The sequence below is a fragment of the Poecilia latipinna genome, unplaced genomic scaffold, assembly GCF_001443285.1.
Source record: "Poecilia latipinna isolate Pla-1442-1.1 unplaced genomic scaffold, P_latipinna-1.0 Scaffold218, whole genome shotgun sequence".
In the NCBI taxonomy this organism is placed as follows: domain Eukaryota; kingdom Metazoa; phylum Chordata; class Actinopteri; order Cyprinodontiformes; family Poeciliidae; genus Poecilia; species Poecilia latipinna.
The window spans coordinates 45796-61798 of NW_015112834.1; the positions used below are offsets into that span (position 1 = coordinate 45796).

General features: G+C 39.8%; 2 protein-coding genes across 2 annotated transcripts; one reads left to right on the forward strand and one right to left on the reverse strand.

Moving 5' to 3' along the window:
* Positions 1-486: 486 nt before the first annotated feature.
* Positions 487-7482, forward strand: wdr45 (WD repeat domain 45). Its single transcript, XM_015031790.1, has 10 exons — positions 487-744; positions 2324-2398; positions 3028-3132; positions 3852-3957; positions 4038-4132; positions 4216-4295; positions 4378-4586; positions 5703-5804; positions 5872-6017; positions 7073-7482. Exons 1-10 carry the CDS (start codon positions 696-698, stop codon positions 7180-7182), a joined length of 1077 nt encoding a protein of 358 aa, XP_014887276.1. The 5' UTR covers positions 487-695; the 3' UTR covers positions 7183-7482.
* Positions 7483-8608: 1126 nt separating this feature from the next.
* Positions 8609-15965, reverse strand: fbxw2 (F-box and WD repeat domain containing 2). The gene is made up of 8 exons (XM_015031788.1): positions 15464-15965; positions 13166-13452; positions 12110-12332; positions 11810-12004; positions 11297-11430; positions 11121-11207; positions 10853-11022; positions 8609-10029 (listed from the first exon to the last, which is right to left on the reverse strand). The coding sequence occupies exons 2-8, from the start codon at positions 13430-13432 to the stop codon at positions 9741-9743; spliced, it is 1365 nt and encodes a 454-aa protein (XP_014887274.1). The 5' UTR covers positions 13433-13452; positions 15464-15965; the 3' UTR covers positions 8609-9740.
* Between the last annotated feature and the right edge of the window lie 38 nt (positions 15966-16003).

Here is a 16003-nt window from a genome sequence, read left to right on the forward strand (position 1 = left end):
TACATAAGGTTGAGAAATAATTTTAAAAGATTTGGGAAAATTAAAACCCATTTTGTCCCTATTATCAAGAATCACATTCATAACATTTCACTTTCTGCTGAGTAATTCACGTGGTTTACCACAGATGTATGTCTTTCCATCCAGACTGGACATTTCCAGTTTTTATTTTGTTATAATTCCAGCATGAATGACACTTTCAGAACAACACATGAGATGGAAGAGTGGGTCAGAACATCTGAGCTCTGTGTACCTGAGAAAACTCGCTTTGTTTACAAATGTCTTACAATTGTAAGAGTATGTTGCCCATAAGTGATCATGTCCTGTCACTGATTTCATACATTTTAAATGGCAATTGAGTTGGGCCATTATTTTAGGAAGGGAACGATTTTTGCTTCAGTGTCATGAAAATGTTCTTTACGATCTAGTTAGATTTGTAGAATGCAGATTTGTCCTCCCGACCACTTGGTGGCAACGATGCTCCAAGAAACCAGCAGCAATGAAACAAAGCAGAGGAAGAGCAGCGGTTTGTTTGTTTACATCTAAGCTAATGCTAATGACGCAGCTGTAGTTCCAGCTGCAGCGGCTGTATCTCTCTACCTGTCGCCTGGAAGCTGGAGACTGGCGGTCTGTGTCTCCTCTTCCAGTTTGTCCTGCGATTGTGAATAAAGGCGTAGTTCCGGAGGATTACAGCAGCCATGGCTCAGCAGAGAGGAGTCAACAGCCTCCAGTTCAACCAGGACCAAAGTAAGCTTCACCCTGGTCCCACTTACTTTAGAAAAAAAGCTTCGTCAGCAAGGCGAAGTTTTACAGTCACACAAAATGTCCCAACTGCCGCAACTTCTGGATGTGTTCCAGTTGGAGAGCAGAACAAAAGAAACCACCGCAGACGTCTACAGGCCTGGGGGAGGCTGTTGTTGTTTTGCTCTCTCTACTTTAGCAGTTTTGGTTACATTAGAGCTGTAGGTGTTTGGAAAGTTGTTCATCTAATTGACACATTTTTGTTTTATGGGACTGATTCTGAAAATGAAAATATGCAATGTCGTTACTAATTTTGTTGGTCCAGCAAGCAATAACAAACACTAATGCAAACCTTCTATATTCATTTTGATATTTGTTCTCCCATGATAGATCGTAAGGTAGTATTCCTTTCAGTTCATTTTTATTTATATAGCACCAACTTATAAATGTCTCAGGCGCTGTATAAGACAGACGGGTCTGATATAAATGACATACTTGACACTTTGAGCCATGAGAACTTTCTGTGGAAAAGGAAAAAGTTGACAAAACTAAAGAGAGCAATAACTAAGAAGCTTCTATGAGAGGAAATGCATTTACACATCAAAGCTCTGAGCCAGTGGTATATCTGGAAATCAGACTTTATTAACTTGTCATGACAATTGATCTTTTTTCCTAAAAGACACTGATGAATAAAGAATCACTGAGTCAAGTGTGTTCTCTATTGAGAGGAAAATAAATATTTAAACTGTAATCCATAACGGTAGAAAATGTCCAGTCAAGTTGTTATAATTAAACTTTATTTAAATATGTTTGTATTTTATGGACTGTGATACTAAAATCTGTCTTACTAGGGCTTATTGAGATTTATGTGAAAATATTAAAAACCACATTATTTTTACTTAATCTACCCAGCTTACTATAGTTTTCCTTTTTAATCACAAAGATGAAGTCTTTGCAATAATAACAGCCAAATCTTTGGGTAGTGCCCTCAGGTAAGTAAAATGTTTTGCTGAACAAAACAAAATATCTTCCTAAACATAATTTATCGTCCAGCAAACTTTCTTACTGCTACAGATCTACTAAATCATGTACCTAAACATTGAATTTCTGTTTTTATGTTAAGTTTTTTTAATGTATTGTGGATAGAATCACAAATATTCTCAAACCTAAGGTGTACTTTAACTTAACCGTATATATGTATATATTTTTTGAAGATTATATGTTACATTCTTCTGATCTCAGTTTGGGTCAGGTAACTAACAAAATATTACATCCCCCCGTCAGTCTAAGTTAAAACTGTTATATGCAACATTAATTGACAATTCACACAAATGACCACATGTAAGGCTTACGTCAAACAACTTCATCACATCAGGTCAGTGCCAATGTTATGTGAAAAGTTGCCTATTTTTGATCCTCTTTACCTTCCGTAGAAGTCAACTCAGTTTGCTTTTGAATGTTGAGTGTTTAGAAACAGAATCAACTTCGTTTAATGGCTCCATTGTGTAAGCAGCAGAAGGTGCTCCTGACAGAAAACATGCAGAACTAACAAACAGATGAAGTTTGAAGTGTTTGTCATCTACAGGCTGTTTCTGCTGTGCGATGGAGACGGGGGTGAAAATCTACAACGTGGAGCCGCTGATGGAGAAGGGCCACCTGGGTGAGTCCTGGTGGAGGTACTGATAGCTGCCTGCCGTCACTCCACTGCTTTAATGAGTTTTTATCAGCAAATCAACAAACCTCTGGCCTGTTTGTGACTGGACATAAATGCTTTGCAGTAGAGGTGGGCAATATGGCCTGGTCTGGTATCGCTGATGCTGATACCAATACCGATACCAATATTTTTTATTACTTAAGTTCGATATATCAGAGTTCTGACATTTAGCCATTTTTATGGTTTATCAGTTTATTTTTCAGCAAAATTTATGACAGGCCTACATATTAACATAAACAAAAACAATAGACAAACAAAACAAATTTGTGTACATCGTTTCCTAAATAAAGTATCATTTGAGAAACAAACACTTATTTTCTGTGTTAGAGTTGAGGAACTGCAACATAGAAATATGAAAGTTTGTAAGTGAATTTTTTCCACAACACACTATCAATATTATCGATGTTTTGGATGGCTCCGCCCACCTCTGCTTTCCAGCTCAGGCAAAGAGGCAGGGAGAAAATGTGATGCTGAACGTATGCCTGTGAGATGAAGACCTCTGTCGTCTTGACAACTGTCCCAAAACTGTTGCAAATCAGTGTATCTGTGCACATTGAGTGTTTGTGTTGTTTCAGACCATGAGCAGGTGGGCAGTGTGGCGCTGTGCTCCATGCTGCATCGCTCCAACCTGCTGGCCTTGGTCGGAGGAGGAGTCAATCCCAAATTCTCCGAAATCTCCGGTGCGTCAGCTTCTCCAGAATGTTCTTTTATTTTTTATAATCAGCCTGACCTGTCTTTATTTATACTGTACCTGCTGTAGATGTTTAAAATATTTATTTGCTTAGTAAAGGATCCCCACTAGTCCCTACTGTAGCAGAAATTACAAGCACAAACTATTTCAGCCGTCCACCCATCATCATACCCATCATGATCCTAGTGGGATCACCTGGTGCCTAATGGTCAGTGGATGACGTCATGTTTTTGGACTGAGAGAGTACCTAGAAAAACCCACATATGCACAGGGAGAACATGCAAACTCCATGCAGAAAGACCAGGGCTGGGAATCAAACCCAGAACCTTCTTGCTGCAAGGCAGCAGTGGTACCACTGTGCATTTTGATATGGATATTTTAGCCATATCAAAACTAAATTAAAAATAAAGATACAAATAAAACTATAACAGACTGAATACAAATTTAGACATTCCATCAATTTCATGTTAATTCATTCTCTATTAAAATTTACATATTTCAGAAGGCAACTTATTCCAAAAAGAAACAGCTGTTTCTTTCAGAGTGTTGGTTTGAGGCAGAGGCATTGTCAGAGTACTGACAGAGTTTTGTCTGGTATTAAAAGCATGTCTGTTGTAAGTGGGTGACACCTACAGTGAGAATAGAGCATGTGTTTCTCATTCATTGAATTATTGAGCATCACTTGGATCTGCTCTCCTCTGGTTGAAGTTCTGATCTGGGATGACGCTCGAGAGTCCCGAGACCCCAAGGATAAGCTGGTGCTGGAGTTCACCTTCACCAAACCGGTTCTGGCCGTTCGCATGAGGCACGACAAGTGAGTTTCCTCTGACCACTGTTACCCCTCCCTGTCCAGCCGCACGGATCCACTGATCATGAGATCGCCTGTTGTCGTAGGATCATAATCGTGTTGAAGAACAAGATCTTCGTTTACAGTTTCCCAGACAATCCCGTCAAGCTTTTTGAATTCGACACCAGAGACAACCCTAAAGGTGAAACTCTTTCTTCCTCTGTGATTTCTTTGTCTCTCCTCTTATTGTCTTACTTCTAGACAGAATTTCTCTCCATCCTGCAGGTATCTGTGACCTGTGTCCCAGTCTGGAGAAACAGCTGTTGGTATTCCCAGGTCACAAATGCGGCAGCTTGCAGCTGGTGGTAAGTTCCAGACTTGTGGGAGGACGAGTGCGTCCGACTCTGTTGTTTTGGCCAACAAGCTGGGACGTCTCGTCTCTTTCAGGACTTGTCCAACACCAAGCCCGGCACATCGTCGGCGCCGTTTACCATCAACGCCCACCAGAGCGAGATCGCCTGCGTGGCGCTGAACCAGGCAGGCAGCGTGGCGGCGTCAGCGTCCCGCAAAGGAACCCTGATCCGACTGTTCGACACCACAACCAGAGACAAGCTGGTGGAGCTGCGCAGAGGCACCGACCCAGCCACGCTCTACTGGTGCTTACTGCAGATCACAACAGATCACAACAGATCAGAGTGGAAGGTGGATGTAGTTTGGGTCTTTGGTCCAGGCCTTCATTTAGTATTTTTACAGTCAGTGTCCTTCTGGAAGGAAATCCAAAACTTGAGTCAAAACATTTGACCCAAGTTATACACTAAAGACATTTATCCCTCATACTGACCAAATGTATATAAAGAAAGGGGAAACAAATGTCTAAAAAATGTTCTGGCTAAGTTTTCTGGCATTTAGCAAATAGAAATAATTCTGGTAAAAGAAAGAAACAAGAAAAGTTTGGTCTGATTTATCTTCAGACAGTGAGATAAAAAAAATATGTGTGTTTTTATTGGGTGTATGTAAAATTTCAACTGTATCACTCATTTTGCTGTCCCTGTTGAAGAACAGTATCCCCACAGCATGATGCTTCCACCGTATTTCACAGGGTAGATGGTGTGTTCAGGGTCATTTCTGCCAGGACATTAAGAACACAAGAATCTAATTAGTTACAACGTTTATTCAGTTCAAAACTACTGGATTTGACCCAAAGGGAAGCAAAATATTATAACTCTTATCATTTAAATGCCTTAAGAGTTATTGTTAGGTTTGCAATGAATCAGAAGAGGTCTCTGATTGAGAGTTTGTCAACTCATATTAGGGCCATTGGAGACAGAAAAAAAGTAATTTTCTGCCAAAATATTCTGAAATTTTAAGAATTCCACACATTTTCTAGAAAAAAACATGGAAATTATTGAGTTTCAAAAGTTTTTTTCCTGGAAAAAGTCTGAGATTAATCTCAAAATTTCTAAGTTATTTCTAGCAATTTTTCCACTTTTCAAGCTCAGAAATGTCCTGGCTTTTTCTCCTCTAGAAAATTTCTAAGACAAAATTTAAGTTTTCTGGTGGAAATTTACTCCTTTTTTAGAGACGATTGTATTAGTCCCTAAAATGCACCATCGTGCAAAGTAGCATTTTTTTAGATTGTTAAGCCATTTTTGAAGAAGTAAACAACTCTGCGTTCAACAGACGTGTTAACCATGTGAAACACGAGACCGGTGCAGCACACAGACGCCGTCGGCTTTCATCCACTGAAGCGTTCCTCCTTTTCTCTCTTGCAGCATCAACTTCAGCCACGACTCGTCCTTCCTGTGTGCCTCCAGCGACAAAGGCACCGTCCACATCTTTGCTCTGAAGGACACCAAACTCAACCGACGCTCAGCGTAAGACCTCCACCTGCTCTCATCCTCTCACTGCTGCCGTGAGCTGAACCCATCTCTCTCTCTGCAGCCTGGCCCGTGTCGGGAAGGTGGGCCCTGTGATTGGTCAGTATGTGGACAGCCAGTGGTCGCTGGCCAGCTTCACCGTGCCTGCTGAGTGCGCCTGCATATGTGCTTTTGGAAAAAACACATCCAAAAACGTGAACTCGGTCATCGGTGAGGAAACCTGCTGTTGTGTTCTGGCTGCATATCATCACGTTCATAAATGTGGCGTTTCCTGCATGTCACATGATGCAGAGAAGCTAGAATGAAGCTCAGTAAATGTTATTGGTAAAAATGGAGCAGTATTGTTATGAGAAGATATAGAATAAAATCTTTGTCGGTAGGATTTAATTTATACCAATCAGGGCTGCAACTAATGATTGTTAGTAATGGAATTATTTTATTGATTATTCAGATGATTAATTTGTTAAAAAATTAGCCACATTCTGCAGATTTTTTTATTTGACCATTTCAGCCTTTTTTATACAATATTAGAAATGCGTTAAAATATGTAAATATAAAAATAATTACATTTTTAAGAAAATAAAACATTTTATTGTCTAAAGTGCAATAACATAGCATTCCCTTAGTGAAAACTTGATCACTTACAAAAATTGCAGATTAATTTTTGTATTAACAACCAATAATTGGATGGCAAGAGGTGGCTAATAGATTTTGTTTTACACAATTTGAATCAGCTGAAGCTAAAACTGTGACTTGAGGAGTTCTGGGTAGAACATATTTGCAGACAAAGGGATTTTTTTTTATCTTAAATGCAAATTTTACATATTTTTGTACAGTTTTGGCCTTACTGCTCTGAGTGTGTTGTTCTTTCAGCAAATATTCTTTTTTGAGTCTGTATAATCCAGTGACAGATCAATTACCAAATGAGTGGAAGATTATTTCAATAACCGATTAATCACGATTAACCATTTCAGCCCTAATACAAATACTCCTCTCCAGTAACCTGGAGCTTTTTACGCTTGGCATTAGTGAGACTGACAGGAGCTGTAACCTGATGCAGTCACCATCTTTAAACATTTCTAGCAAAAGCCAGTCATCTTAGCTTTAGCATCATCATCCTGTACTTTAGCCTCACTTCTACATCCTGACAGAAAAAACATGTATTACAAGTCCGTTTACTTCCTTCTCTAAGCTTATATTTCTAAATTAATTTTGAGTATCACTATAGTTTTCTATCCTTGCCTTCTCGTGCCTCTGTTCTGCAGCCATCTGTGTAGACGGGACCTTCCACAAGTACGTCTTCACACCGGATGGAAACTGCAATCGAGAAGCCTTCGACGTGTACCTGGACATCTGTGACGACGATGACTTCTGAGAGGAAGGCAAAGGGACGAGACTTACCTGAAGAGACCGCTGTGGTCTGGAGATGGAAAAGATGGAAAAGACCAACAAACTCAGCTGCAGCCTGTTTTATCAAGAGCCACGTTTTAATCAGTTGTATTTACAATGTGCAGCTCAGTCGGTCAAATGCAGCCCAACTTACCTGGATGATGAGTAACACATGACTAGTGTTCAGAATTTATGGAAGCTGACAATGAAGTCTGACTAAAATTAGAAATGTTTTATAAAAAACTGTTTCTTTTATTGTAAGTAATAAATAGACCTTTTATTTATATGTTGCTGTTTATCATTTCAGTGTATATTTTGCATCTTTAGTGCGTCACTTAGTTGCCGTGTATCACAGGAATAGTTTGGATTTGTCAACGTAAGGTTCTGTAGTATTTCCCATCTATTTCCACCAGGAAAGACAAAATAATATATACAGCATAATTATGAGAATGAAAGCCATAACTTAAACTTTCTGAGTCCTAGTTATGAGATAAGTGTGACCTTGAAAGTCTCAATTATAACCCTTATTGTTATAACTTGTAATTATGACTTCCTGTTGGGCTTTTATTTTTTTTGTTGTTGTTTCATGGCAGAAATGGGCTTCCATACAGTAGAGACCTTGTAGTAGCTAGCACGTTCCTGTGAAATGACTCTCCACAGTCGCAGTCTCACATGTAATTCAAGTTAAAGGGCATAAAATGACTTTTTGAGCTTTACCTTATGCACAATGTTATTCCCTCAGCAAAAACATACCTGAAGTTTTCCCTTGATTATTTCTTGCATGTTTGAGAAATCCTAAAATCTCCCATGGCAACCATTCGGGGTGCCTAAAGGCCAGGTCTCGCTGTGTGCTGCCTTTTCTACAAAGATCTTCCTCCAGCCGAGCTTTAGCGTCAGAGCAGCCCAGCCCCACTCAGCTCCTTCAGACTAGCCAGCAGCAATTAGCAAACACCTACATTTCAACAAACAGGTGTACAGCTCAAAACTTTGACATTAATAATGCAACAATCAGTAAAATATTAATGTAAGAATAACTACTGGTCAGAATCTATAGCTAGCAGTGCAGTAGGTTACTTAGTTATGGCTTGTTCAGTTGTATTCATTAATCTGTTATATTTTACAAGAGTTAACGAACCAAATGGTTTGGTGCCCCAAAGAACTGGAAAGCAATATAAAGTCTTCAGATAATAAAACATCTTTAAGGGGGCAGTGTTATGTTTTTTCAGGTATATAGTGCCATTTTATAGCTCATTGAAGTAACAATGTTAACTTCAGTTGGTATAAAAATGCCACATATATATCAAACATGAGAAAATACAAGCTGCCTTCGCAATCTGACACCTTGAAATCTCCTCTTTAAATCAAGATTAAATAAATATGTACGAAGTAATAGCAAAACACAAAACAAAGAGGACTTTTACTACGATGTTTTATTAGAAAGAATGAAGCAGATTAAGGTGACTCTTTGTGTGGCAGAAAACGTGACAAACACTATGCAAGTCCATGTAAATATATTAAACCTAGAAAGATTTCAAACAGATCACCTGGCTTAAGTCTTATTATACATACAACTCACATTGTTTTGATTACCTGAATTAAGTGCTGCAGGGACAAGGATACAACGTAAAATCGACTTACAGTCTGATTACTGCAATTGATAAATGTGGTGTTTTAGATATAAATAACCATCAACTCAAAAAAAATATAATTGACCCAACCAAATTCATTCAAACTTACTTTCTTTACTGTGTAACTTTCTGTGGAATTTCACAAAAATATGCTGTACACAATCGGTTCAGAAAAGCACTACAATGAGCAAGAAATATCCAGAATATAGCGATTAATGTACAGGCATCTGAATATGAAAAGATCCTAAAGTGGTTTCTTAACTGCAGTCTGCTGAAGCTGTTGTAAAGAACTGAAAGGCACGTCACATTTATCGAAGCTGACATTTAAACCAGATGTCCTTAAAACGAACAGAGTGTTTGACATGGTACAGCGCAGCACTGTGTGAGCTTCAGAACCCTTCATGTCTTCATGCGTTGGAAACGCAGTCAGCTTAAGGCCTCCCTGTTCCAAGATGTCAGCTCAGTGACTGACATGGCAACTCTAGTCAGCTACAGACGTTCTCACTGGCGCAATGCCAGCAAAAGCAAAACTGCAATAATCCTGCACTTTTACACATTTACATACATTACAAAAGATATCGATGTTATTTTGGTTACTAAAATGTTTTTTTTTTTTCTGCTTTCCTGGTCATCATCATTTTGGCTTCATGGAAGTTTTTTTTTTTCTTTTTTGAAAGAGGCGCCGATCCATTTTTAGCACAAAAGTAACCAATTCAGTTCAGTTCTTAGCTGACCTTCGGCTCCATTAGTTTATGTTTGTGTGTAAAGTTCTAGAGGAGGACTTGAATGATGAGGAAGAAACGGGTGAAGACAACATGCTTTGGTCCGTAAATGATCTTTCTTGGCAGTTATATATTTTAGAGAACGTTGTGGTAGTTCACAGGCCAAACGTCCACAGTGTGACCTCTCCGTTTTGCTAACCGTTCTCCTTCCATAGAACTAAGTGAATGCTATGGTCGGGCATGCTGGTGGCAAATACCAGTCCAGAGTCATTGCCCCCATCCAGGCCGTTCAGCCAGGAGGTGACGCCTGCCAGGAAGCTGGATCCTCGTTTGGATTTCCTGTAGGCTGGAAGAGGCCAGCGGCCTGAGACGGACTCTGTTCTCAGGTCCATGACATACAGGAAGTGGTTATCAAAAAGGAGAGCAAACACCTCACCGAAGCTTAGCAGGGACAGGTTGGCTGGGTCCTCCATCTTTATTACTCTGAGAAAAGGAGAACAGAGTTGTAAGGGTTAGAGCGACATCGGCTGAGTGTTTGTTAACCACAGAACTGCACAAGTTGAAAATAAATTTGCTTATCAGAAACGCATCAATTTTGAAAAAACTCAGTTTTTAATTAAGTTTTTGCACTAGATTGAGGTGGATTTTCAGCCGCATCGAAACAGAAATATTCAGCAAAACTGTGATGAAAACATTTTTTCCATGTCACATCATCAACAGCTGGATGTTACTACCAGCAAAAACGAAGAAGAAGACAGGAAGTAGATGGAGGATGACGGTTTGGTTTGGCTTTTTCAGACAATGTGCGGTTGGCTCCACCAGAGCTCTCACAGCATCACAGTTCATAAAAAGTTGTGTGTCATTCCAACGTCTTGAGTCCAAAACGTTTCTGGAAAATCGCAATTCACAATTTCCCCAAAACACCTCATACATAGCTGCTCCCAAGTCAGTGGGGCTCATCACTCCAACACCAAAGATTGGAACAACTTGCAAAAAACCCCACCACTGACTTCAATATCAACCATTATCAACTTAGTAAAACCCATAGTACATGACTGATGTACCTGCTTTTAAAAACTACTGACTAACCATGAGTATTACAGTACATTTAGTCAGTATGATTACTATTACACATATTTTTCTGTTTAATAATATTCTTCTGTTTTCTGCTGTATGATATTCTGCTGTAAAATGTTTTAATCTTTTCTAAACAGGTCTCTGCTGAAAATGAGAATTTGTTCTCAATCAATGTAGCTGGATGAATAAAAGGTAATCTTGAACTAATGTGACGTTCTGAAGATTTTACCTCAGAATTTCAAAACTGGCAAAATCCCACTGATAGACCCCAAGGTCAGAGCTGCAGACGATGTAACGTCCATCAAACTGCAGGCGAGGCTGAAGGCTGATGCTGCGGTCCTCCGACACCGACAGCGTCTTCAAACACTTGCAGTTGATTTCTCTTCCTAAAGGCCAAACCTGCAGAGCGTGAAAAGCATTCAGTTTCATCGTGTGGAGCGCTTACGATAAGAAAACCTCCAATGAAAATATGAATTCTAGTAGGGTGAGAACGTTACCTTGATTTCATACTTATCAGCACTTAGCAGGATATAATCTCCAGGACTATGTACCATGGATTCTACTTCACTCCTCTGCAATATCACCTGATGGGAGACCACACCAGGAGGAGAGCAAACAGTGAGAGTCGGCGTTACCAACAAGAAAACGCGATGCGTCAGCATGCTGACCTCACCTTAGTGACCCACTCGGTGTGTCCAGTGAGCGTGTTGAGGCAGGCACCGGCAGACAGAGACCAGACCTTTACCGTGAAGTCTGCAGAACCGCTGACCAGCACATCCAGTTCATCATTGTAGTCCACACTAAAGACTGTACACACACACACACACACACACACACACACACACACACACACACTATAACCATGGTTGTGCATCACCCCGAGTTTCTTATACATCAATGTAGTAAAAACTGTGGAACATGATTGATGTAAGTCAATGTCAGGGCAGGAGGGGTTTCTAAATCACTCCAAACATTTTGTAGTTTCAGCATTTATTCACATCAGCTGTGTTTAATCTGCTTTAATCCAACTCCAGTCTGTTCATTTGCAGAAGTGTGATTGTGCAAATTCTATTGCATTTTTTGAAGTAGTTATTTTCTCCCTCAATCACCTCAAAAGTATAAAACTAAACTAACGCCTAAAGCGTGGCAAACTCCAGATGGACATTTGGTCAGAATTCATACTGACCTGCTCCAGTGTGGCCCCGGAACTGCTGGATTTTAGCCCCTGTGCTCCATTCCCAGCACGCAATAGTGTTATCAAAGGACCCGGTCACTAGCTTCTGTTCATCGAATTTCACCGTGGCACATGTGTGTGTTTGAATTCCATAAATACACTGTCCAGTTCGCACGTCCCATAATTTGGCAGAGAGGTCATCAGATCCTGCAACAGAAGGAGACAATCATGACGCCAGCAGGCAGAGTCACGTTCTCCACAGAGTCACACAGAGGAACTGACACAGTCAGAGCCAGAGCCAATCAAAGGTACCTGTGCAGAGCAGGCCATCTTTGTAGTACAGGGCGTAGACTCGGGCACTGTGGCCAATCAGGGACGACGTCTCAAAGGCCTCCTGGTCCTTCAGCTGCATCATACGCAGTTTAGCTTTCAGGTAGATGCCCTTCCAGTGGGCTGCATCCTGAATGGATTCATCGATCCGCCAGCCTAGCTCCCGACACACACTCTGCCACACCTCTGTGCACGAGCTGATCACCTACACACACACACACCTAAATAGCTTTAATTTAAATAGCTGCTGGGAGTTAACTAATAAGATTCATGACAGATTTCATTACAGTTTTATGTAAATATAAACTTTGTATTATCATCTGATGTTGATACAAAAAGTTATGCAAGTTCCTGATCTGGCTTCAATAACCAATTTTGTAATCGATTAATTTTTATTTTCCGATTAATCAATTTATATTGACCAGTCCAGGAGGAAAAATGGCACATACTGTAGATATTTCATTAAACCCTTTTTGTACAATATTAGAAATGATGCAAATAATTTGATTCCTTTAAATAAGAAAACATTTTATTGCCGTATCAGCTTTACTGCAGCTAAAAACAATCCTAACATCAACATGCGAAAAGTCATAAATGCAAAATGTAGAAATTTTGCACAGTTTTGGCTTACTTATTGCTCTGAATATGCCATTTATTCAGCAAATGGCTTTTTTAAGTCTGTGTACTCCAGTTAATGATTGATTACTAAATTTGCTGACAATTATTTCAATAATAATAATAAATACTAATTATTTTCACAATTAATCTTTTCAGTGCTGGTTTCTGTTGATATCAGTTGTTACTATTTTCTCATATCTTAACCTTGTTGTCATGATGCCGATATGAAGCAAACCGGGCATTATGTTAGAGAAGCTTTGCCGCCATCCAGTGGTCGGAGTGTGACTCTCCAGCATGAAGCTGTATTTAAAATACTACCAAGAACCAGAACAAACTTTATACTGTAATTCAGTGTTATTCCTCCATTTATTGTGATGGACTGTTGTATCATGTTGCACTACATGGGCTCAGGACCTTTACCTTATTCCACTGTTTGCAGACCAAGCAGCAGGTGAGCAGGGTCTGAGGATCCAGCCACCGCAGCAGGTAGAAGGCCAGCTCGAGGGGAAGGAGGCGCAGAAAATCCCGTTTCAGCAGCGTCTCCAGGCCGTTGGACAGGTGACGGAGCTGGGCGGCACCGCTCAGAGAAATGAGCTGATCCAGACACTGGTTACGCTGCTGGTCGCTAAGAGAAAGGAAGGTGGCAGAGACTGACTCCAGCCACCCCTCAAAGGCCGTTTTGTCCATGGGCACATGACCAGCAACACCTGCAAAGAGCAAGGAGTCCAAAGCATGACTTTCAGTTATGTGTTTACTGAATTAAGGATTTATTTTGTGCTCATGTGGAAAAAGCAGATGCGTATGACTTTCTTTAGTATTTAAACTGAAACCAACAGAATCTGAAAGAATCTGAAATGTAAATGTTCAGCGTTGGAGCCGAGTTCTCAAACCCTCAGTTCACTGAGCCAGGTTCTGGTTTTCTGCTGGAGGTTTCTTCCTGTTAAAGAACAGCTTTCTCTCTCCACTGTTGCTACATGGGTTAGTATGATTATATGCAGTGAGTTATAAAAAATATCCTTAACCTTTCAACTTTCTCAAATATTGTCAAAATATAACCACCACAACATTTATTCTATTCAGATTTCATGTTATCAACCAAAAAACTATGAACTGGGAGGAAAATTTTACTTGGCTTTCCAAATGACAAATAAGAAATCTTAACAGTGTGGTGTGCACTTTTATTCAGTATTATTTACTATAATAACCCTTCATATTGCATTTCAATACAGTCGATTTCCTTCAGGATTCACCTAATTTAGTAAATAGAGTACATTTCAGTGGAATAGCAGCAGTTCACTGAAGTTTGATAGAGAGCATTAGTGGAAACAGCATCATCAGATGTTTTTCAGGGAAGTCGGTGAAGCTTTGCGCTGGGAGGATGCCACATGTTCAGTCCTGATCCATCATTTTCTCTCCGCCGTCTCCCAGATTATTTTACATTTCCTATTCACTTCATATTCCAGCAGAAACTCTACATTTTTGTTTGCAAGCAGAACATTTAAACACAGTCACACCTGTTGGATATCATAGTGTTTGCATTCAGATACATGAATAAAAACGACCAACTTCAGAGAAAATATTAAAGGAACCGGGGACTTCCCCTTTAAGCATCTCCTTGGATACGAGGCGAGAGTAACTCTTTCATTAAAGGTTTTAAAAGATGTTAGCTGCTAAAGTTCATTTATTTATCTGCTTATTTGTGTTCTGGAAAAGCCTGTCACAAGAAGCAATAAATCAATTCATTGCATGATAAATTAAAAGGAGCTTGATAATTTTCATTTGCATGATTGTTTGTTGTTCTCGTGTTTCTCTCTTTCTACCAAAGTCTGGATGAGAAAGGCTTCAGTCGGGTCCTTTGGCCTCAACTAACCCTGCTAAGAAGGACAATGTTGACAGACACAACAGTTTCTTGTTGTCGTCAAACACTTTAACAGCTGGACACCTGGAGTGCACAGTAAAGAAAATTGTTAGAGCAATTTCGAGTTTTTATGCACCTGGAACGAATGTCCAACAGAACTACACCAATAGTGCAAAAAAATGTTAAGGTTGTGACCTCTAACATTAGTTCATGTGATTTTTCTCCTTCACTTTGCATAAACATGTATTCTTTATATCCTGTATGACATTTGACCTTGTATGAGCTAGATTAGCTGAACGAGATCATCGATTTTTCAGAAGTTGTATAAGTTGTGAGGTCAACACATTTATCAAAACAGGACGGCTACAAAATAGAATTATCTTCCAATGACAGGTTTAGCTTTAAATGTGTAAAGTTTACGGAACCTTCTAGGTAAGAAGGTTCCGTAAAGTCCTCCTCATACGATGACACAGAAAATAAATTAGATTGTATTTCGCATAAACTGGGCTTCAAAGCGGGTTGCAGAACACGCACCGCTGCAGCTGACAGGCTTGTCCCCTGGCAGGTAACAGTGGAAGTTTAACGTAACTTCATTTCTAAATAAAATGCTCCTGGTCCTGTCAAAGGAGCAAATTTAGTCACCCTGACAAGAAGGTGCATCGATACACTCAGTTTGTTCGGATTCTGCGCCTGAAAAACCTTTATTGTCCATAAACGTTCTCAGCAACACTGCACATATAGCAACTTAGCGATTTCTGTTGCTGTCCTACTCATCTTATGTGCAAAATAATTATCATGGGTCCATTTGTCACCACAGGCAGTTTAATTGCAACACATATAAGTTTAACATTTCCACCAACCTGTAAGTTGCAGGAAGCTTTTCTTCGCCTCTTTCCTTGTTTAGTCAGTAGCAGCGTTAGCTTCCATAAGCTAACCTGCCTAACTAATTACACTGTCCACGTAACATAGCCGCCTAGCTTCTGAGATCTAGCTACCATACGCAGTGCATTTGATTGTTTAATGCTTAAATGTAACGTTTTTAACCTAAACGTCTTATTCGCATTTTGAAAGCAGAAAAACCAGCAGGGAGTAGACAAGGATATCAGTATTTGACAGCATGAAAACCAGCCGAAAATACAAACGCATCATCCTCGCCAACGCACGTTATGCCCTGCGCGTTGTCTCAAAGGATGTATCTGAAGCAAACTACTCTCTAATACCAGAAATTAGTTTGTAGCTTGTTTTTTTATTTAGATAGTTTCATTTGGTTTTTCATATTCTCATAAGAAACGATAGTAGCATTTAAAATACTTGTAAATTATTTGCCTGTACGACAAAAAAACGGATATAATTTAACATAGTTCGCAGGTATCTGACTTCCGGTGTTATGCCCAGAAACG